This window comes from Cannabis sativa, chromosome 7, assembly GCF_029168945.1.
Source record: "Cannabis sativa cultivar Pink pepper isolate KNU-18-1 chromosome 7, ASM2916894v1, whole genome shotgun sequence".
In the NCBI taxonomy this organism is placed as follows: domain Eukaryota; kingdom Viridiplantae; phylum Streptophyta; class Magnoliopsida; order Rosales; family Cannabaceae; genus Cannabis; species Cannabis sativa.
In genome coordinates, this window is record NC_083607.1 from 4035908 (window position 1) to 4059550 (window position 23643).

Sequence of the window (23643 nt, forward strand, 5' to 3'; positions counted from 1 at the left end):
TGTTGCAAAGATACCCGAAATGTTAAACTACAGCACCTTTATTACCCCAAATAATTTTTAAAAAGTTAATAATAATATATTTTAATTTATATAAAATATATAAAAAAAAACCTAAATTAATAGTAAAATTGAAGAAATATTTTATTTTATAAATATAATGTTTATCATTTAAAAATGTTCAAAGAAAAATAAATAGCTAAAAAATTATTCAAAAAGATAAAAAAAAAAAAATTAAAAATATTCATATAATAATAATAATTCACTTACTATATTTATTAAATAATTTGTCATAAAATATCGGGTAAATACCGTTTTGGACCCTGTGTTTTGCAAAAGTTATAGATTGGACCCTGTGTTTTGTTAAATGACAAAATGGACCCTGTATTTTCTAAAATAGTAAAAATAAGACCCTGAGCTTAATTTTTGACAACTTTTTTTCAATACAACCAACTTGAAGACAATGCTTAATACGAACAGATACAAAAAATGCAAACAGTTTTATCATAGCACTTTTAGATCGAATTATAATTAAACTTTATTTTGACAAAAAATCAATTCAGGATCCTATTTGTACTATTTTAGAAAATACAGGGTCCAATTAGTAACTTTTGTAAAACAGAGAATCAAAATGGTATTTACCCTAAAATATCGGCACTAAATAATTTTTTTAATACCAATTAATTATCAGATAGTGAATAAGTTATGCTATATTGTTTTTAAGGAACTTTCTTTTTACAACTAAATTTATTTTCTCTATAGCAAAACAAATAATATATTCACTATAAATTAATAATTCCAATTCCATTTAGAAATAATAATAATAATAATAATTCTAATTTGTTCAAAAGAAAAAAAAATAATTTTTGACCTTCTTAATATTTTCCAATTCTAACCTACAAGTCATTTTTTAACCAAAATCATATTTGCAACCACTAATCTCCATTCTCCACTGAACAAATTTCACAGTAAAGCATCTATGGAAACTGAAAATAATAGCAATAATAATGCTTCATTTATAATAAAAAAATTAAATTAAAAATACCCAAAATACCCTCAATATTAATGTCTCGAAATCGTTATAGGACCACAAGCATTCTCAATAGTGAAAACATTTTGGTAATTTCACCTCCAAAAGCATCCTCATTCCTCATTCATTATAAGATACAAAGATAAAAAAGCAAAGCAAAACTCACAACACAACACATAAGAAAGGTTGGATTCGATCTCAATCTCATCACTGACATTAATGGCGGGTGTTGTATCTTGTTGGAGCTTTTTGGGTTTTGGTTACTTGATACTATTTCTGTGTATAAACCCATATGGGTGTGTGGGTTCTAATAACAAGGTCCAAGTTTCATTGTACTACGAGTCATTGTGTCCGTACTGTGCTAATTTCATCGTCAACCATTTGGTCAAGCTCTTCCAGAACGGTTTAATCTCCACCGTTGATCTCAGGCTTGTTCCTTGGGGTAATGCTTCTCCCAATCCTGATGGCTCTATCTCTTGCCAGGTCTCATTCTCTCTCTCTCTCTCTTTATTATTTAATTTTGGGTTACTTTTTATGAAAATTTGGAATCAGAACAGAGAACTCTGTAACTTTATTGCCAAGTTTGGTTTGTTCTTTTGGAATTTTCTCTCTTTTAACATTCGTTTCTCTATTATTCTTTTTATTTTACTCTTTTTTGTAAGAGAGAGAGAATTTTACTCTATTTCCGGTGAAAGAAAATCATCATTTAGAAATATGTAACATTTTTTAAAGAGGAAAAGCCCCAAAGAAAGTAATTAAGAAATGTAACTAAGAAAGTTTATTGCACTATATTTAGGATTTAGCTTAAGGGATAATTTCAAAAAGCACAAAAATAATAAAAGAGAAATTACAAAAATACGGTTTGTAACTTTGTATAGAGTTTTTAATATTTTTATGATTTTTTTAGATTTTATTTAAGTTTTTTTAGTGTAATTTTATATTGTATACTTGTTATATTTGTATTATTTTGTATGTTATTTTGTTGTTGTTTTAATGATATTTTCTTGTTACTTTTTGTGTGGTTTTTTAGTTGGTTTTTTTTTTTTTTTTTTTTTTTTTTTTGTATTTTTATGAAATAAGGTATGAAAGTAAAAATGTAAAAAATTTACAAAATTTTTTATGAAAATATCTCTTATCTTAATCAAATTAAATACCAATTATCCATAACACCAAAATATAATTAATTTTATAAATACGAATTTCTTTTAGGTGATCAAATTTTAATTTGCTACTATTGAACTCTAAAATTATATCTTTATCTATCACAATATTAGACTTCATATTTATTTTTATTATTATAAATTAATTAAAATTTGATCACCTAAAAGAAATTGGAATTTATAAAATTAATTAAATTTTTAGTGAATTATGGATAATTGGTAATTTATAAAATCAATTTGATTTTTGGGAAATTATAGTAAATGGCCCCAAATCATAGGAGTATGTTAGTTTATGTCCTCTTTTCAAAAAAATATAGTAAATGACCCTAAATCATAAGACTATATTAGTAAATGTCTTTATTTCATTTTTTTTTTTTTTTAGAATTAGAAGCAAATTATTTAAACATTATGGTATCTCTATATTAGTTTTGTTAAAATCTTTTTTATTTTAAAGTTATGTCAATTTTTTTAATTTTTTATGAGTTGTTTTGGGTTGTTGGTATATAGATTTTGTTGTACAGTATATTTCTATTTTGTTGTATGGTATATTATTATTCTTAGATGATATTAATTTTTTATTATGATATGTATAATAGTGGTATATAATTTTATTAGCATAATAAAAATATTTTAATGTATGTATATAATTTTGTTGCTACCTACATATATTTAATTATTATTTTTATATTTTTTGATTGTATGATTATTTATTTTAAATAATATTTTATTAGTTTTTATTTTATTATATACAATGGTCATGGTATACGTATTTTAATTGTGGTATATAATTTGGTTAGCATACTATACATACATATATATATATTAGTAATCTATATTTTTATTATTATTATTTTTTGTATGTATATTTTGGTGTATGATATATGTATTTTTTGTTATACGGTATATAATTTTTTTTAAATAATATTTAAGTTTTATTTTTTATTGTACTTTTGTTGACATGATATATAATTTTATTAGCATCCTATATATTTTTATTTTTATTTGTTATTATTATTATATATATTTTTATTGTAAGGTATATATTTTATGCTATATGGTATATAAGTTTTATTGTATAGTATATCATTTTATTTTAGATAATGTATGTTTAGTTTTTATTTTAGTATACATAAATGTGATATATAATTTTGTTAATATGATATATATAATTTTTTTTAATAATATTATATTATTTTGTTTTATTTTTTATTGTAGGTATATACGTTTTATTGTATAGTATATGATTTTTGTTGTCTATAATATATTATTTATATTTAATATGATATTTAGTTTCTATTTTACTGTATATAAATTTTTTGGTATGTATTCATATCTTAATGGTGATATATATAATTTTGTTAGCATGATATATATATTTTTTGAGTATTAATTTAGTATTGTTATAATTTCTTTGTGGTATATAATTTTATTACTACGGTATATTAATTTTCTGTACTACGATATATCCAATACTGTTGTATATATTTAAATGATCTAATATATTTATTTATTTTTGTTACAATATAATAATATGCAATACTAAAAAAAATTATGTAACTTAATTTTGTTATTATATATAATTTTTTTAAAAAACTATGTGATAAATCTATTTTTATAATTTTTATTAGCTAATTTATTAGATTTGGCCATTTTCTTAATTTTTGTAAAAAGTGGACATTTATTAACTTAGTTACCAAATTTAAGGTTATTTTGCATCTCAATCCTTGATTTTTTGGTGGGTTATGGGCCAATGACATAAATGGTGTAGTTGACCATTCTTTATGATTTGGGCTGTAAATACTCATGGGTTTCTCATTCATCTGCAAGTGCAACTACTAACTATGTTGAGAGTTGAGAGTTACATTTATTTTTCTCTGAAAATCAAAATAAAAATGAATTAATTTCCTTTAATTGATGAGTTGTATTGAAATTTTTAATTGATTTGTTTGGTTAAAATTTTATGGTGCAGCATGGAGTAGATGAATGCTTGTTGAACACAATAGAGGCTTGTACTATTACTGTTTATCCTGATGTGGTAAGACTAATTAGCAAAAATTAATTTTTGAAATATTTTAACATGCACAAAAAATCATGCTTAATAATAAAATTCCCTTACTTTAAATTTTTTGTTGCATATATATTTAATTATACCTCTCAAAATTTGGTTCTTTCTCTGCATTGTCTAGAAATTAGAATATTTTACAAATTTTTGAAATTTTTTTGAATACTTTATGCTAAAAACAAAATCAGACAACAAATTACACTAACTTATTTTTTTTTTAAAAAAATAATGGCATAAATACTCAATATTTCACATTTGTATGATGAATTAATTAAATACTCAATCTTTTTTTTAGTGACACAAGTGAACAATGTTTATTTTCTTAGTTTTTATTAATACCCACTGTAATGGAACTGTTAAGTGATTATTGGGTGAATACATGATCTGTTATTATCAGTACTACACCCTGATTATAACATTTTTTAAAAAATAATCTAAATTAAATTAAGTCATTTAAATATTAAATTAAGTACTTATATTGTTATTTTTTTAAAAAAAAATTCAAAAGTTTATTATAAATAACTAATATGTAAACTATCACGCTAGAATTATAATTATACATGCATATAAAAAAAGATCAGTAAAAATAGGAATCGTGTACGGATAACATTTTAAAAGATGTAATGTAGTAATTGACATAAACTATTGATACAATTAAGTATCAGGTCTCATGTAACTTAGGGAATAATTTTAAAAAAATATCGTTAACTAGTAGAATATCATTTCTAAATGGTGTTAAGCATGCCTAATAACAATATTCATAAATTATGTATGTGTAAATATATATATCATTGTAGTAAATTTTTTCATTTAATACCTAAATATATAAATCTTTAGAATTTAAAATCATGGGTAGGTTGGGATGAGTAGTGTAGATGATGATGATGAGTTTGGTTTAAAAAATTGGTTTGTTTTGTATGCAGAATCGACACTTTAGATTTATCCACTGTGTGGAGAGACTGAGTTTGCAGAACAGACACAATGAGTGGCAAAATTGTTTTCAAATTTCAGGGTTGGGCACTGTCCCCATTGATTGTTACAACATTGGCTACGGCAATGTGGTAATTAGTTACTAGTTACTACTTACCTATATATTCTTTTTTTAATTTTATGCCTTATATATATCAAGCAAAATAATCTCATTTCTTCACTTTAGCTTAATTTATGTAATTCCTTGCAAAAATCACATCAAACAATTTAGACAGCTGGTTGAATTTTTAGATAAGGATTATTTTACAAATAATACACAATCCAAAACTAATTATTTGTTAATAATGTTGGTTTTGATAGATTGAACATAGATATGGAAATGAAACAGCTATGCTTAAGCCTGCACATAGATTCGTTCCATGGGTCATAGTCAATAATAAACCAATTCAAGAGGTCAGTAATCTTTCCATACTATATTTTATATATATAATTAATAAAAATAAATATTGTTTTTTAACTAACATAATAATATATATAAATTTAAATAATGCAGGATTATATAAACTTTATGGCTTACATTTGCAAGGCTTATAAAGAGACTTCTAAACCAGAGGCTTGCAATTCAGTTTCATATGAGAGTAATATTAATGAACTAAATGATCAGAAAGTAGACTCAATTCCTCAAGTTTGCTATGAAGGTGAATCAAGAAGTTTTACATCATTAGGGCTAGCTCACAAAATCCCTAAATAATATAATATAATGTTATTTTATATAAAATATAGTAATATTATTGGTATAACAATCTTATCCCAAACAAAGTGTTTGGTATAATAATATTATTGGCAATGATTTGGATCAAAATTTAAGATTTGGGTTTTGTTTATAAGTTATAAACATAGATGAGTCATATTTTGTTATATATTTTTTTTTTTTTTTTGTGAGGATTAAACTCATTTAATCTGTCAAAATTAGTAGTTCTATCTTTTCACTCCTCGGATGAATATGAAAAAAGTTGTTGTTAATTATATGGGTATGCAGGATTGGTCAACAAACCTGTGAAAACAGTCTTGCAGGTCTACCGACCAATCCCAATCCCATATAACTTGAGAGGCTGCTCGTGGTTAGGATGAATAGCAAAATTCTTTTTTGAAGAAATTAAACAAGAAAATTAATTATACGGTAGATGCTTGTTGTTTATGGTTTAGTATATAAGGTTTAAGGTCAATTTACATTGGTCAATATTTTGTTTTTAATATATGGACTTTAATATGGAATATGGTAACCTTTTACTCTTCATCATTTTTCAGGAATAACCAAAACCAAAGCAATCAAACACATGATTTAATACACACATGTATTTCTATGAAACATATTAAAGAAGAGTGATCATTTCATGATTTTGACTATTTTAAAGCTACAATGACCAAATTCATTAACTTCTTATGGGCCATGTTCATCTTTGCCAACCATGAAAGAGAAAACAACCAAAACCAGTTAGCTATTTCTTTATCAAACTACACTATCACATGCTTTTGTACCATTTTTTGTTAGGGAAAATGGTTAATTAAAAAGGAAAATTTGGTGGACTGTTCTCATCTTTTGTGGATTGTTAAATAAAATATGCTTATATTTGAGTAGTTGATTAGATTAAGATTAGTATGTGGTTTATGACACAAAAACGCCTGTAATAAAATAATTATTTTCCTTTAAGAAAAAACAGAAAACCAAAGTTTATATAACTACTCAATGATTACATTTTTATTGTAACTATTACATTCTTCCTTCACGCAGATTACCAATAGGTAAAACTTTCTTTTTTAGAATCAATTAATTATAATAATTATTTTCTTAAAATAATTAATTGAACATTTAACAAGACCTCTTTTAGCAATTAATAATTATAAATAATTTTTTATATAAATCCCTATTATAATTATTTTAACAGTTAAGTCATTTTTTTAGAGAATAGTTGAGCCATTTAATTATAATATTTACAATGAAACTTTATTTTATTTTATTTTTTACAAAAATTAGACTTCTTTTTACGCAAATTAGAATTCTCTTCTTGTATAATAAATTTTTAAATAATTAATTATTTTTAAAATGATATAAAATTATTTTTTTATAACTAGAAGAACTAAGTATGAGGTTTTCTATTCGAGTTTGAGGTTGCTTTGTTTTTTGGGGAGCTTGACTTTGTTTTTTGACTGTGGTTTGGTTTTTTGAGTAAATGACTCCTTATCAAAAAAAAAGATAGAGGAGTTTAACTTTTTTTTTTTCAAAAAAAAAATACATTTAACTTAATTCACTGTTTACTTTTTAAATATTTAAATATAAAAAGTATTAAGTAAATAATTAAGTGTAATAATTTTAAATTAAAATATAATTATAATAAAATTTTAATTATGAAATTATATGTGTTTAATTTTAAATTATAAAGAGTTTTGCGATAAAATTTTTAATAATTTAAGGGCAAAAAAAATTGCTAAAAGATCCTTATTTAATAATAAGTTACAAAAAATTAATTAATAATTATAATTAATTTAATTCTAAAATATAATTAATATTCATTAAAGTTTTATAAGGAAATAAATTATTAGGTAACTATTAGGTTATAAGTTAATTATTTTTTTTTTTGTTTAATTTCCAAATTAATCACAATCATTCATTAGTAATCTAATGGCTAAAAAAAATGTAACCATGATAGTTATATATTTAATGTAACCATTGAAACCTCTTCCATATATATTTATATATATATAAGGATAATAGTTACATAAAGAAAAATGTTTTTGAGAAATCAATAATGAAAAATCAAATCAAAAGAGAGTTATTTTTTAAGGATTTTTACACAATTATTTTTTATTTTATTTTTTTACATTTTTACTAAAAATATTTATTTTTTCACATTTTTACAGAAAAAAAATGTTATTTAAAAAAAATAATATATAAATTTGTAAGAAAAGAAGCTTAAATTTGTTAAAAAAAAATATTTAAAAAATAGTAAATTCGTAAAAACAGTAAAATTATAAATATATATATTTTGAAAGAAATTTGTAAAAATATTTTAGAAACAGTAAATTCGTATTTTGTAATTTTTATGTGTTTATGAAAATATTTTTTTTAAAAAAAAAAAAATTATCTCTCTAAAGGGATAACAATAAGAAAAAAAAAATTAGGGTTTCTTATTCCTAAATTTATAGAGGTTGTCTTTTTCTCTCTGGCCATCCTTGTTCCTTGGGCTAAGTTGTGACTTGGTCAGGTGTGTTTTGCTACTGCAATTCGATTTTTGCTACTATTATTAGTCTTGTCTCTTTGACATGATTTTGAGTACTTTAGTCTTATCTGTGTGATATGATTTTGTTTTATTTTGTTTCGTTGTTGGTTCTTTTTTGTTCTTTAATGGCCCGCCATCGAATCGTTGTTAGTGGTTGAAAATAATAAGTTCTTTGCGACTAAAGGGTTTGTTAGTAATGTAGTTAGGTAACTTACACAATAGTTGAGAGCTTAAGCTCCGGGGTTGAATGAACCTGTTGTAACAGTTTCTACTATTGTGTCTTTTGATTTTATTTTAATTTTTTTATCAAACGATCTAAAAATTAGACGGCTGATTATTTGATTCGTTTTTTTTTTTTAATTTTAATCATGATCGTGTCTTAAATAAGAGAGATGTCCCCATTAGAGATTGCACGTTATTATTATAGTTAATTTTTATTAATAAATTTATTTTACAAATTGTAGAGAGTATTTATTTAAGTCAACAAATTTTTTATTTTTCTAATTTTTAATTAAAATTTTAAAATATTGAGCGCGTAATATTTATATAATCACAAAACTTATATTATTGAGCGCGTAATATTTGGATTTTAGTGCCCAAATAATGTTTTGTACATATTATTTTATTTATTTATGAAAAAGGGAAGAAAAAAAATTAAATCAAGAATGCTATCACTTTGTCTTGTCATTTTGTATGATATTTCCCTTAGTTTTGGAGTCATTTAGTTGTTGTGGAATGGTATGTGGGCAAAATCTGTGTCTCTTCTTGCTAAGATTAATGTATTGTTAGGTTTATTTGGTTTTGGTCAGTCATTGTAATTAGTTGCAATTAGGAGTGATAAATCGTGTTGTGTTATTGTGTTTTGTTTGATCTTTGTTTTCGTATTAGTCGTATTAATCTATTTTTAACTCGATTTTAATTAACAAAAATTTATGTTGTATTCGAGTTGTGATATTATATTTGTTGATCGAGATTTTCGACAACCAATTAAATAATGTATAAAAAAAACTGTAGAGAGTTTAATGCATGAGATTTTTACGTAGTTGAGGCATTAATGAGCCTTAGTCCATGAGTCTTTTTTTTTATTAATGAGAGTATTTATTACAGAGAATGTTCTTGGTAGATTTTTCTCCGATTTTCTCTCTTTGATTTCTTAAAACCAAAAACTTTTCGACCCCTTTTCAGTTTGTTTGTAGGGTATTTATAGTGTTTATGGGTGATTCCTAGGAATGAATCACTTGTCTTTCTGTGTTAGCTTCGTAGAGGCGCATATTCCCAACAGATACACAATAGGATGTACATGACCTATACCGTAGGTATCTTAGGGGTTAGGTGGATATAATCTTTTATCCCATTTTGACTGATGTGATCCCGCATAAAGTAGCCGTCACTAACCTTATTGATTGCAGTGTAATAGCCGAAAAAGGGGGGGTTACGCCATCTGTCATGTCGTTTATGGAGATCTCAATACGTCTTCCCTCATGCGGCATTAAATGCGAAGTGACTGTTCAAGAGATCTCCATACTTCCCGGAACTGCCTTAGCATGCCTCTGGCCTCCCGGAGAGTAAAGATACTTTTTATGCTCTCTTCTGGGAGACACCTTCCCTGAGATACTCCTTTGTCGTCTAAGACTTAGTCGATTTCCATAAGCGTTGGTTTTTACAAATCCACGTGTGAGCCTTATCCATGTCCATGTATTTTGAAAAAATCAAGGGCAATAATGTTGAATGGTGTTTTGTCATCTTTAACAGAAGGCATTGTAAAAAGAAAAATAGAAAAGTTAGGTTTTCATTAAAATATATATGAGTCTTTTTATTACAATAAAAAAAAAAAAAAAAACATTTTTAAGATATTTATGCATGTATAAAAAAATCATATTTGAGATTTTTTATATTATTTTATTCATCAAAAATATGTAGATTTTGTGTTAAGTGGGTCATGCTATATTTGATCTATTTTTATTTCAAACCAATTATGTGGATGAACTTTTGACCCACTTAATTTCCCAACCCTAACCTACAAAAATTTGTGTCATGTTCAAGTTGTGTTATGTTATCATTTTTGCTACCTCTACATTTGTAATTAGTCTCATTTACCATTATTTGAATATACAGATCTTTGCAAGACATTATGATATTTTCATTTTATTTATAAAAAAACAAAACAAACTCAAGTCAAACATCTCTTGAGAACCACATATAGCTGATTGTTAGTAATAACAAAATTATTTGGATAGAAAAATAAATTTAAAACGATAATATGATTCGAAATTCACACTAAATAAATAAGCTTAGATTTTCTTAAATGAATTTTGTTATTTTCAAATTAACATACCTAACATATTTATTAAACATGTCATTTTGGAATTTACATACCTAACTTAAAAATGAGAGAACAATTAAAATTCAATTTATCAAATATATATAAATATCAACCTACTTAAGAGTATACACACTCATGTTTAGTACACTTAAAATATATCAAGTTAGTTAAATAGATCAAAATCATGCTAAATAACTAATAAATGTGTCATAAAATAGTTTTAACCTACTGATGATGTTTTAATTTTAATTTTAATTTTTGGTACGATTACTAAATTAATTAGGTTAATTTGACATTTATTTATAATACATAAATCTCGACCCGTAAACACAAATTGCAAGCACTAAATTCACCTATTATCATTACCAATTGCAATAAATTAATAAATGAATTTGGTCAAAATAATAAATAAAAGACAAGAAAATTATATATTTCTTTAAAAACAATACTAAGGTACACAATTATTTGAGTAACTAATAAAGGTAGTAGACAATATTGACTATGAATACTTCTCTGGTCATTATAGCAAAGAGTGCAATTACTTCTCAGTGTTAACTGTTACTGAAAAATGTCCATTAATATGAGTCTCTGACTCACTCTCTCTCTCTATCTCTCTCTATATATAAATATAAATATATAGATGCACAAACAAAGTAGAATCCATATCAGAAAAATGGGTTCTCAATCTGATTATAATAGAAATTTGGTTTTCACATATGCCATTGGATTTTCATTACTATTGTTTACATTTCACTATGATAATAATATTAATAGTGTTGAGGCTTATGATGAGAAACAGAAGGATTCAAAGATGGTTTCTCAGAAAGTAAATGTGGGAGTTTACTATGAAGCTTTGAACCCATCTTGTTCTTCTTTCATAGTTAAAAATCTTGCTCAAATTTTTGACAATGGTCTTCACACCATTATAAATCTCAGGCTGGTCCCTTGGGGCAATGCTTATTTTCTCAACAATTCTACCAACACCACAGTTTGCCAGGTTCCATTTTCTCTCTTTTATATATTTTCTTATAATTAATAAATATTATCACTCAAATTGGATATTAAGCTCTCCACCGACAGATTCAGTGTTTGCAAAAAATACCCATTTTGGGAAAAATAAAATTAATCAAATTATTTACTATGCATGTTTGGTTTGGTTTTTTTTCTTTATTAATGATTGTTGTTGTTGTTATTTATTTATTTATTTCAGAATGGGTCAGATGAATGCAAATTGAATACACTACAAGCCTGCACTATTAATGTGTTGCATGATGTGGTTTGAGCCTTATTTTATGCTATTATTATTCTCTATGGTTTATTTATTTAATTGTTGTTCATTATTGGTGTTAATTTAATTTAAGTGATTTATTTTCTTCTAAAAAATTCAGAACAAGCATTTTGCTTTGATTTACTGCTTTGAGTTTCTGGCCATTGAAGGAAGGCATAAGGAATGGGGAAGTTGTTTCACTTCATTGGGTTTGCCTCCAAAATTGGTCTTGGATTGCTTCAATAGCTTAAATGGAACATTGGTACTTCTTTTAATCTTCACTAAAAATCTATTTTACTATTAAATGTTGCATAATAATACGTATACATAGTAGAAATTAAACAGAATATTCTTATTGTTGTTATTTGAGTTGTCAAAAACTTTGTTCGAGTTCATTCGGTACACCATATTATATTGTAGGCTTAATTAGGATTTTTACCTCCCGAACTTTGATATGTATCAAATCATACCCCCTGAATTTTTCTGATCGTTAAAAATTTTCCCTGAACTATTGAGATTATTAGATTTAAGGACTTTTGTCTAATTTCATTCAATTTTACTATTTTAGTGATTATTTATGTACTAAATCATACTCCCCAAACTTTGATATCTACCATATTATGTTCCTTGAACTTTGACATGTCCCTTAAACTTTCATCCATGTTAGATTTTTTTTACTAAAATTAGATAAAAGTCCTTTAATTCAACAATCTCAATAGTTCATGGGGCATTTTTAACGACCTTAAAAGTTCAGGGAGCGTGATTTAGTACATATCAAAGTTCAAAGAATAAAAATCCTAATTAGCCTATATTATATAATATTATATTAAATTGTATTGCATAATACGATATAATACGGTATAAATTTAACTTTGCAGCTTGAACAAAAACATGCTATAGAAACAGCACAACTCAATCCTCCTCACACAATTTTGCCTTGGGTGGTTGTTGATAATCAATCTATTGGAAATGTAAGCCATACTTATTCCTTAATGCCCCTCTTAATTGGTTTTCTTGTTTTTGTTTTTCTATAAGTAGATATAATTAATCACACTTATTTATCTGATTTAAGCAGGATTATAGAAATTACTCAAGCTACATATGCAAGGCTTATAAAGGTAACAAAGTACCAAGGGCATGTCAATAAATTTTCTTGTGGCAAGAAGAGCTGATTATTTTGGGTTGTCTTTGAAGATGGTCATGGTTAATCGTGTCACATCATATACATATATATTCATATATTGGCTATCTTTGTAAAGCTTGGATAAATAATGAAGCAAAAATACTATATTAGCATATACATATACTTGAAGCATTATTTTACTCTCAAAATTCAAAAGACAATTGGGAAATTTGACTATTATTGTTAATTTAAGTGGGCCAGGCAAATCAAATATGTAGAAGTTGCTTTAATGGAGAAATATATTAATGACAATTGATGAGAAAAAAAAGGTTCACTAATTAAACAAAATGTGCATAACATGAGTTTTCATCAAAATCTAAATTGAGCTTCAATAATTACATGTAATTTATCAGGAATAAAAACAGGTGTAATTGATCAAAGAAAGGAAGAAAGAAAGAAAACAACACAGGCAATTAGGATTTGGATAAAAATTCTTTCTGGTTCTATCGCATTAATCTCGTCGCTAATGACTGGTTAATTGTGTGTTTTCACACTTCACATATGGAAGAAGAGTCCACAAATCACAATCAAGTGCCATAAACCTGAAAACATTAAAAAGAATAAGCAATTGACTTATGTATATTTGCACATCTTTGAAATCCTTTCTTTTCCAATATTAACCAAATTATGCAAATGCAAATTAGTGATGATCCAAATACCAAATGACACCAAATGTTTAATTTGGTATATATGCCAATAGAATTAAATACCATTCACATATCACAGAAACTTACTGATAACAGCACTAATCTGAGGGTTTGAAATAACTTACCCCTTTATATTATCATTGCAGAAGGAATATGAATGGTGGATTTCATGAACCTATCATCTTCCAAATGCTATCACACGTATCAAAGGAAGTCATCTGTTCTTGGTCAAATTCAAATTGCTTGACTAGCTTTTTATCCCTGTCGACAATATCTGTAATTGACATAGCTGAGGAAAACAGAATTATCTACCAATGCCTGAACATCCTTCAGTGATTATTTTTTTATTAGAAACACACAAGATATTGTAAGAAAGATAAAAGAAATAAAGACTAGTTGCAACACAAGGATACGGCCTGAAACTTTCGACGGGTCATACAGGTCAGGAATAATATTTGTGACAGATGCAAACATAGAAAGTGTTCTCCTGCAGGATCAGAAGAACAAGCATCAGTTTCAGACCAAGAAAATCGATGAGTCATAAAACTTAGATTGGAAATAACTTAAATTCACTTTAAGATTGCTGGTCGAACTACTCACAAACATTCATATTTTAAAATGACAAACTTCAATTATTGTATTACAAAGGATGGCAATAATGAAGCTTGACTAAGCTCTTTAATGAACAGATCATCTGATTCCAACAAATTCTAAGAGTTGTAACTTAACACCATGAAAGTGAAAATCTAAAATTAATAAACACAAAAGGAGAAAAAAGAAAAAGAAAAAGAAAATAATATATTCATAGACTGCATTGCTCAACCAAAGATGACATTTTTCTTCTTTTGTTAATAATTACACTGTATGCACAATGAGACATAAAAAGAGATTGCTCTACTTACTCTGCCCTACGCTCATCTTGCTTGGATTCCCTCAATTTCTCTGTCTTTTCCTGAATAGATATCCTTTTGCATTCTAATTCATTAATTTCTTCAGTGATAACTGTGTTAACACAAACAATACCAGAAGCACAAAAATCAGCAATCAGCAAAATCAAGTTGAAATCTAAATAATAAATATGCAACTGACTATATACTTATCTAAGCTCCTCCAAAAGCAAACATTCTTCGTTGCATTCTTCTTCTAATTCTTTGTTAAGAAGGTCTAATTCCGCATCAGAAACAACCTCAGATTTTGCAGCCTCTGTTTTCTTCTTGCACGCAGCAATTTTGCTCTCATAATCTGTTTAATAAAGTTGAAAAGGGGATGTCAAAATCTGTGCAAAACAGATAAGAACACCCTGATCTTAGACATTCATTATAATTGATCTAGTGCTCAACTAAAATTTCATTTCAAATCTACATTATAGTTCAAATAGCCAAGACTATTTCAAATCTGAGAAAAAATAGCCCGAGAAGTTATTCCATGAAGACCGATGCAGAGTTCAAACAGCCATGTCTCACATTTAACTTTAGATATTCTCATAAACATTGTTAATTGACCCTTTTCACGAAAGTTTTTGAAAAACCAGGAATTTCATAATTAAGCCTTACAACTACTTCATTATGAACAAGTTGAAAATAGTATCATTTCAAGAATCAAACTTTCGAATTTAATAAGTCATGGGTCAAAGTCCACTACTCTTTTAAGTCCAATTTACATTTCAATGATAGAAAAACAAACAATATTGCACCAAATATTTTTTTTTACTCAATTTTCTCAGTAAACAAACAACAAAGGTGAAGAAAAATCAAAAAATAGACCTTGAAGCATGTTTTGAACCTCATTGAAATCAGCGAGGCTGGAAGATCGCAAGGTCTTCACATTATCAAAGGACTGCACCAAGACGTCAATTTCCCTCTTATCCTTCAAAACCCTAATCATATCATCGCAGTAAGAAATCGACTTTTGGCTGTCGAGATTTTTCGAAAGATCTCCCATTTTCGGGATTAGTAACAGCTGAGCTTCAAACACTGCAGTTTAAAGAGCATAAAGAAACAATATATTGGTGAAGAAAATCAAATCAATAAGTCAGAGTTCGTTGCATTGCATGTGTCTGTTTGGTTGCCGAGAAAATTAAGAAGAGAAAGAGAAATACTTACGGGAATTTTAGGGTAGCTTTTGGTTTGCGTGAAGTGATCTTTGTCTACTCTGCTCCGGCGGATTGGGGTTCGGGTTTGAGTTTGGGATGAAGAGCGGGAAATGAACAAAAGAGCTGATAAATGATAATTGCGATTAAATTTTCAACTTGTTATTTAATTTTAACTATTAAGTAACAACCGGCAGTTTGGAATATAACTAAATATTTTTTTTTACAATACTATTACCAAATAATTAAATTATCACAAATATAATAAAGTTTAAGCAATACTTGTCAAAAATATCATAAAGCTTGGAATTAAATATGAAAAAAAGTTTTAAGTTTCAACAATACAATAACTAGTGGACTTTGGGCTGGGTCTTCACATATTGGACCTAAATACATATAAAAATTAGTATTTTTATAATATGCGGTGTGGTGCGGTTTGAACTGCATATTAACAATTCAAAACCGCAAACTGCACCGTACGGTTTAAGAAAAATTCAAACTGAAACCGCACCGCAAAGAATTTTAAACTGTATTTTTTTTACAGTGCGAGCAATTTGAGCATTTTGATTAACAGCCCTACCTAAACCCACACAAATATATACAGTGATTCTAAAGAAATGCTAAAAGTAGGGTTGTGCATAAAATTTAAAAAACTAAAAAAAAAATTCGTATAAACCGATCTACCAAACACCGTTAGAACCAAACCCTGAAAAAACTGAAACCGATCGTAATACATATATATTAATTTATTAAGTTTTTTTTTTTTGCTTTATTTATGTATTATAGTTACTAATAATATATTATTATTTTATTAATATTAAAGTTAAAAGAATAAGATAATTAGTTTTTGAACAATTAATTTGTATGTTTGTAGTAGTAAAATGTAGAATAATGTATTTATAGAATAAATTTGATCATATTTTAAAGAAAAAAAAAAGAAGTTCGGTTTGGGCGGTTTAAACCGACCAAACTGAAGTTCAAAACGGCCGGTTTTAAGATAGGCTCTGGATTAGTCAGTCGGTTTTCGAATTGCACCAATCCAGATTGAAAATCGAATTCTGGATTTTTATGTAGAAAAAACTGACCAAATCGATCGATACTCTGCCCTAGCTAAAAGGTACCAGTATTGCCTAGCACCATCTTATGTGTTAATATTACTAGTGGTCTAACTAAGTATCATATCTCATATAGTTTAATGTAATAACTTTTAGGGAGTATCGCTAGCCAATCTCAAGGTGACATGTTTAGAGGTGCTAGGCACAACTGGTGCCCAATAGGAATGGTCTGTGATTCTATAATGCACACCCTTAAAAAGGGTGCACTGATATATTTCTTATCTGTTTCAGCATTCAGTATAAAATTTTAGTTTAATTTTTTTTCATAGTCGTGTACGTTATAGTTATTTAAGACATCCTACAAACTTTAAGATATTCGAAATAATTTACAATATAGAAAACAATATTCAAACAGTCTATTTCACATGCGTATAAAATAAAACAGTTTATCCATTCAAAAAAAATTATTAGAGTTTCTCATTCCAAAATTTATAGCTACATGAGCTCGTCTTTTTTCTAAGATTAGGCTCGTCAGCCTTTTTTGGGCATAGGTGCAGCTTGGTCGAGATTGTGTTTTGTTATTGCGATTCACTTTTTGCTATTGCAATTAGTCTTGTCTCTGTGATATATTTTTGAGTGTTTTAGTCTTGTCTTTGTAATATAGTTTTGAGTGTTTTAGTCTTATTTGTGTGACGTGGTTTAGTTTTATTTTGTTGTTAGTTATTCTTTGTTCTCTGATGGCTCACCATCAAATCGTTATTAGTGGTTAGGAATAACAAATTTTTTGCAACTAAAAGGGTTGTTAGTAGTGTAGTTACTTACCTTGCAGAATAGTTGAGTGCTCAAGCTACGAGGTTGAATGAACCTGCTGTAACATTTTCTACGGTTGTGTCTTCTAAGTAGTAGATGAAACTGAATATAGGTGTTCTTAAGGTTAACTGTGATTTGCATCTTTTTTATCTTATTTTATTTTTAGTTTTTTTTTTTTGTCAAATAATTTAGGAGTTAGGTGGTTGATTATATGATTCGTTCTTCTAATTTTAATTCGGGTCGTGTCTCCAACAGGGAGATATCCCAATTAGATTGCATGCTATTATTTTAAATTATTGTTATTAATAAAATTGCATGATTTATTAAAAAAAATACCTAAACCTGACCCGACCCGCACCATTTAATGCAATTTATTGGATAACATTGTCTCCACATGGATTAAATGTAAAAATTATTGAGTCATATATAAGAACATGGGCAGACTACTCCACTCATCACTAATTAATTTTAACATGGAATATCATGATTCTTAACATAATCAATCACTAATCCAATTTTGTGGTTTTTTTTAAAAAAATATTATAATATGTTTTTAGAAAATTCTATAAAGGGGTGTACTAATACACATCTTATTTGTTTTGGCATTCAGGAGAATTTTTTAGTCTATTTTTTTTTCGCATGATCATGTACGTTGTAGTTATTTAAAACATTCTGTAAAGTTTTGGAAAATTAAAAAAAAATTAATACGCTGAAAATAATGTTCAAACAGTCAGTTGCACACGTACTTCTTTTATTTTATACGCGTGTGAAATAAATTGTTTAAATACTATTTTTTATATTGTAAATTATTCCAAATTTTTCAAAATTTTAGTTGTTGTCTTAAATAAATACAACATACACAGCCATAAAAAAATAATTAGACTAACTTTTTTCTAGAAACCGAAATAATAAGAGGTGCATCATTGGACCATTTTTTTTTGGGTGCACCATACAAACTTCTTATAATACTATCTCAGACTTTATGTTTTGCAAAACTTATCGATTGGACTTTCTGTTTTATTAAATTACAATTCGGACCTTGTGTTTTTCAAAGTAGTACAAAATAGATCGTGAGTTTAATTTTTGTTAAATTAAAACTTAATAATAACCAGATTTAAAAGTGTTATGACAAGAATTGATATACGTTTTGCATCTATTCATATTAAAAATTAGTTTCAGATTGATTATATAAAAAAATATTTGACAAAAATTAAGTTTATAGTTTATTTTGTACCATTTTAAAAACTATACAGTCTGAATTGTCATTAAGAAAATAGAGAGTCAAATCTATAAGATTCAAAATAATATTTATTCAATAAATTTTATTTTATTTTATTTTACTAGTCCATGTTCTTCATTAAAGAATTGTTAAAAGAAATTAGTGGTGACACTATATGAGGTGTTATACATTGAGTATAAACATAACCTTTAATTTTCTTCACACTGATCCAATAAAGGGAACTTTTTTGGTAGTGTATCTGGCAATTTTTGATATTATGTTCACAATCAATTTTAGAGCCCAAACAAATTAAAAAAAATAATATTAACACTGGGAGACCTAAAATAGCTAGCCATAATGGTTCAAAATTAATCTATAAGAATAATAGCTCATAAGAAAGTGTTAAAGCTGTTCTTCTGATGAGTGAAATAACTGCATAAAAATACATTGATATGCCAATTGGGCCAATAATATTATCTACACATAACTACAACAAAACACAATCAATTTATATACACAAATCAAAATTTAAGCATCTCAAACTATATTTTTACAAATCTGATTTTACACTAACTAAAATAGCAGAGAGAAAATACTTGTAAGTATTTTCTAGATTTAGTTTGTCCATGCAGATATTCTAACCAAAGGAACTCCTTTCCAATTTAAGCTAGCTTCATTTCCATTGACCCCTTCACTCCTAATTTCATAACAATTATTATCACTTACCATTTCTTTAGCTTCCATTAAACTCTCATTGCTCAACCTCCACTCCTTCAAGCCAAACTCAGCCTTGAGATGAAACCCTTCTCTTATCTCCTCCCACTTTTGTGACCAAACCGAAGAAGAGACGAAAGGCGCCACGAAAAGAGTCTCCATTGTCATTCTTGCTTCTGAGAGATGAGCTGGGAAAGTTGACTCTATAGAGTCTAACAAGGCTTGGTAATGCAACACATGACCATCAAAGAATTGAGTGAAATTAGTACTGTTCTTAAGATTCTCACTAGGCTCACCATCTGATAAAACTATTATACCTTTGTTTGATGATAACAAATCCTTGGCTAAGTTTAGAAACTCCATAACAAGCTTTCTACTTCTTGTGATTCTCATGTGTGACATTCCAACTGCAATATTAAAGGCCAAAAACTCTTTCCCACAACCCCTTTTCTTTCCCTTTTTTACTTCACTAACTAAATCTTCAATCCCAATTTGTTGAATCTTTAGCTCTAGACCATAGGAGCTAGCATGATCAAGAAGTTGCCTCTTAGTTTGCTCAAAATCAACTTCTTCTTCTTCTTTTGCCAACCTTATTGAAGTGAGTTTCAACGATTTCCATCGCGATGAAGCTGCCTCAATAGCTTGAGACCATTGCAGCCCTTCTCTCATGTCAAAATCTACTATGTGAAGTGTGTCAACATCATCTGGTGTAGCTTCAAGGATGGCTGAATTTGCTGTGAATTGAGCAAATTTGACATAAGGGAAGATTTGGCAAAAGGCCTTGAATGCAGGGTTGGAGTTTTTGAGTGACTCTTGGATTAAATAATCAATGAATTTAGTGTCAATTTGTTGGGATAAGATGAAACCAACTCTCTCCAAAGCTTTTCCAACAGGGCTGACTCTGTCACCGATTCGCCTCAAAATCACATCCTTTAGCTCACTCTGCTCTTTCTCTATGGCCTCACCACATGCTTTGAGGAGATGAAACAAGCCTAGCTCGTTTTCGATCTTCATGTCTTGTTCAGGCAAAAATAGTACTGGTTGGACTGAAGTTACATCCACTATGGATGGTGATGATGATGATGATGATGTTGATGAGCTAGGACTTGAATATTGAAGACTCCCAACACTCTCATCCTCCATTAAAGAACCATAAATAGCCTCGAATTCGCCACTCAATTGAGGCTCAAACACTTGCTCCAATAACTCCATTGGAAAATCTTCCATCATTGGCAACACTTGCAAGGACTGATGATCATCAAATTCCATACAATATTCTTCAACTTGATTATTATTGTTCCAACATGAATTGTTATTCATGTCATGATAGACTAGTGGCCAAGAGGACTCAAATAGCTCTTGTTGCATCATGTTTTGAATTTGGTGATCTAAAAATGTAAGAAGAAATAAAAGACTTTGGTGTTGGAGTTTACTTTCTTGGCTAAGTATTATATGAGTATTTATATTCAATTAGGCAAACAATGTAATGACAAATTAATTAGGAAATGGAAATTTATTTATGTATAAAAAAATTGGAAAGAATTAGGAGTCATTATCTTATCTTAATAAATAATTAACATATCATTTTCACTAACTTTCCTCCTACCTTTTATCAAGGTTCCCAGCTCAGGCTTCTCAACTTTTTTGGCAACTTCTTAATGTTGGCTTATATGACAAGTAATCTCTATTCATTCAAGAACAATAATATACTTTAATCTAAACATTACTTAGAAAACTATTTGTGTCTTTTTAATGCAATTGCCTTTCACTTGTAAGGAAAATACTCTCAATTTTTTTTTTTTATTTATTAATTAATGAAAGAAGAAAAGAGATTAATTTTTGGGGTTTTTCAAAAATATTTTTTTAGTGTTTTATTTTCAAGAACAATAATAGACTTTAATCTAAAGATTACTTAGAAAACTATTTGTGTCTTTTTAATGCGATTGCCTTTCACTTGTAAGGAAAATACTCTCAAATTATTTTTATTTATTTATTAATTAATGAAAGAAGAAAAGAGATTAATTTTTTGGGTTTTTTTCAAAAATATTTTTTTAGTGTTTTATTTTCAAGAACAATAATATACTTTAATCTAAAGATTACTTAGATAACTATTTGTGTCTTTTTAATGCAATTGCCTTTCACTTGTAAGGAAAATAGTCTCAAAGTATTTATTTATTTATTTATTAATTTTTTATTTATAATTTTATTAATTAAGTTTTTATTTTAAAAAATATAATTTTAAAGTTTTAAAATTACAAAATATGATTTTTTTTTTAGAAAAGTAAGAAAATAACGAGAAATCAACCTTACGATAATTATAATAAATTAAAAAAATTACTAAAAATAATTTGAAAACTAACTTCATGACAATTATAGATAAATTATAAATAAATAAAAAGGAATATCAAACACTAAAGTCAGTATTTTGTAAGTAAAAAAAATTAAATCATAAGAGTAAAAAAAATTTGTGTTGACGTATATTTGTAATTTTTTTTTTTAATTTTGATCAATTATGAAAAAATTTCTTTTAACTTCTAATGCTAAGAGTTAATAACTAGAAACAACCAAATGATATGAAATAATAAGGTAGAGACTATTAGTGACCCTTTTATGCAAATACCACAATTTGTGAGAGCCCTTTTGAGAAAATTTTACTTGAAAAACCTTGAGATTGTCAATCCTTTTTTTTTTCTCCTAAGAAAGGACAAGAAGAAAATGGTCAAACAATTTTGTAGGAAATTTTCATTTATTTTCTCTTAAACTTAATACATATATTAAGTAATAGATTAATTAAGATTAGTTTTATGCTGTCTTTTATGTTGTTCAAAAAGGTGTTTAGTCTCTTTCATTATTTTAACTCTTATATATTGATTTGGGGAATAGAATTGAGTAAAGTAAATATATATTAAAGGCTATTTTTTTCACTTTCAAATATTAATTTTCCCTAAGAGGAGAGATATGTGAGGGTTCTAGTGTGGTAGTTTATTCCATTAGTTTTTTTTTTTTAAATAATAATAATAATAATAATAATAATTTTAATAATAAATATATTATTATTATTATTTTAAAAAAACTAATATATTTATTATTAAAATAATAATAATACTCATTTAAAATATTTATTATTAAATGAGTAAAAATAGTCATTTAATAATAATAATTTGAATTTCGGTGATGGTCATTCTTGAGATATTATATTTATGAGAAAAATGAGTGAAAATACTATTCTGTTAGGCTATGTTTAATTGTTTATGACCATCACCGAAAAATGAGACAAACACGGATAGCTCCATAATCCCATTTGTGTTTTTTATTTATTTATTTTAAATGTAAAAATTATGTATGTTTTATTACACTTTAATGATTTTTTTTTTTTTTTGTGTGTAAATTTTGCATTTATACCTCTATTTTAATATAAATTTTTATATTTATATCTTAAAATATTTCTCTTAATTTTTTACTCTTATTGTGCAGATTTTCTGGGTTTTTGCTATGAGTGACCACTATTCCATTATTTATTTATTCAAGATTATTATTTAAGATATGTTCTTTAAAAATATATATATTTATGAAATAGTTACACAATATTTTATGTTGAGAAATATATAAATTAAAATCAACTCAACTTATCTAAAAATCTGTATAAATCTACACAAAAATGAGTATGGATTATCATCAATATTAGCCCCTACGACTCAAAAACATATTGAAGTTAGCTAATAGATTTTTCTAATGGCAAATTAATAATTAGATCCATATGCAACAAAAAAATCCACGAATTAAATAAGTAACAAAACAATCTTAATTATGTTTGAATATGATGTACAATTTGGATATATATATATATCTATATCTATTATTATCAATAAAAAATGTATT

At 26.7% G+C, this 23643-nt stretch overlaps 4 protein-coding genes across 4 annotated transcripts; 2 read left to right on the plus strand and 2 right to left on the minus strand.

Annotated features, from left to right (window-relative positions):
- The first annotated feature begins 1170 nt into the window (after positions 1-1170).
- Positions 1171-6074, plus strand: LOC115696981 (gamma-interferon-responsive lysosomal thiol protein). Its single transcript, XM_030623877.2, has 5 exons — positions 1171-1510; positions 4157-4222; positions 5173-5310; positions 5540-5632; positions 5733-6074. Exons 1-5 carry the CDS (start codon positions 1247-1249, stop codon positions 5928-5930), a joined length of 759 nt encoding a protein of 252 aa, XP_030479737.1. The 5' UTR covers positions 1171-1246; the 3' UTR covers positions 5931-6074.
- Positions 6075-11254: 5180 nt separating this feature from the next.
- On the plus strand, positions 11255-13345 carry LOC115698280 (gamma-interferon-responsive lysosomal thiol protein). The gene is made up of 5 exons (XM_030625492.2): positions 11255-11777; positions 11991-12056; positions 12169-12309; positions 12926-13018; positions 13123-13345. The coding sequence occupies exons 1-5, from the start codon at positions 11421-11423 to the stop codon at positions 13192-13194; spliced, it is 729 nt and encodes a 242-aa protein (XP_030481352.1). The 5' UTR covers positions 11255-11420; the 3' UTR covers positions 13195-13345.
- A 141-nt stretch (positions 13346-13486) lies between these two features.
- On the minus strand, positions 13487-16137 carry LOC115698281 (kinetochore protein SPC24 homolog). The gene is made up of 7 exons (XM_061101584.1): positions 15980-16137; positions 15641-15850; positions 14977-15119; positions 14780-14880; positions 14291-14364; positions 14003-14151; positions 13487-13772 (listed from the first exon to the last, which is right to left on the minus strand). Exons 2-6 carry the CDS (start codon positions 15816-15818, stop codon positions 14045-14047), a joined length of 603 nt encoding a protein of 200 aa, XP_060957567.1. The 5' UTR covers positions 15819-15850; positions 15980-16137; the 3' UTR covers positions 13487-13772; positions 14003-14044.
- Positions 16138-19450: 3313 nt separating this feature from the next.
- LOC115696991 (protein NODULATION SIGNALING PATHWAY 2) lies at positions 19451-21520 on the minus strand. Its single transcript, XM_030623887.2, has 2 exons — positions 20082-21520; positions 19451-19985 (listed from the first exon to the last, which is right to left on the minus strand). Exons 1-2 carry the CDS (start codon positions 21133-21135, stop codon positions 19666-19668), a joined length of 1374 nt encoding a protein of 457 aa, XP_030479747.1. The 5' UTR covers positions 21136-21520; the 3' UTR covers positions 19451-19665.
- Between the last annotated feature and the right edge of the window lie 2123 nt (positions 21521-23643).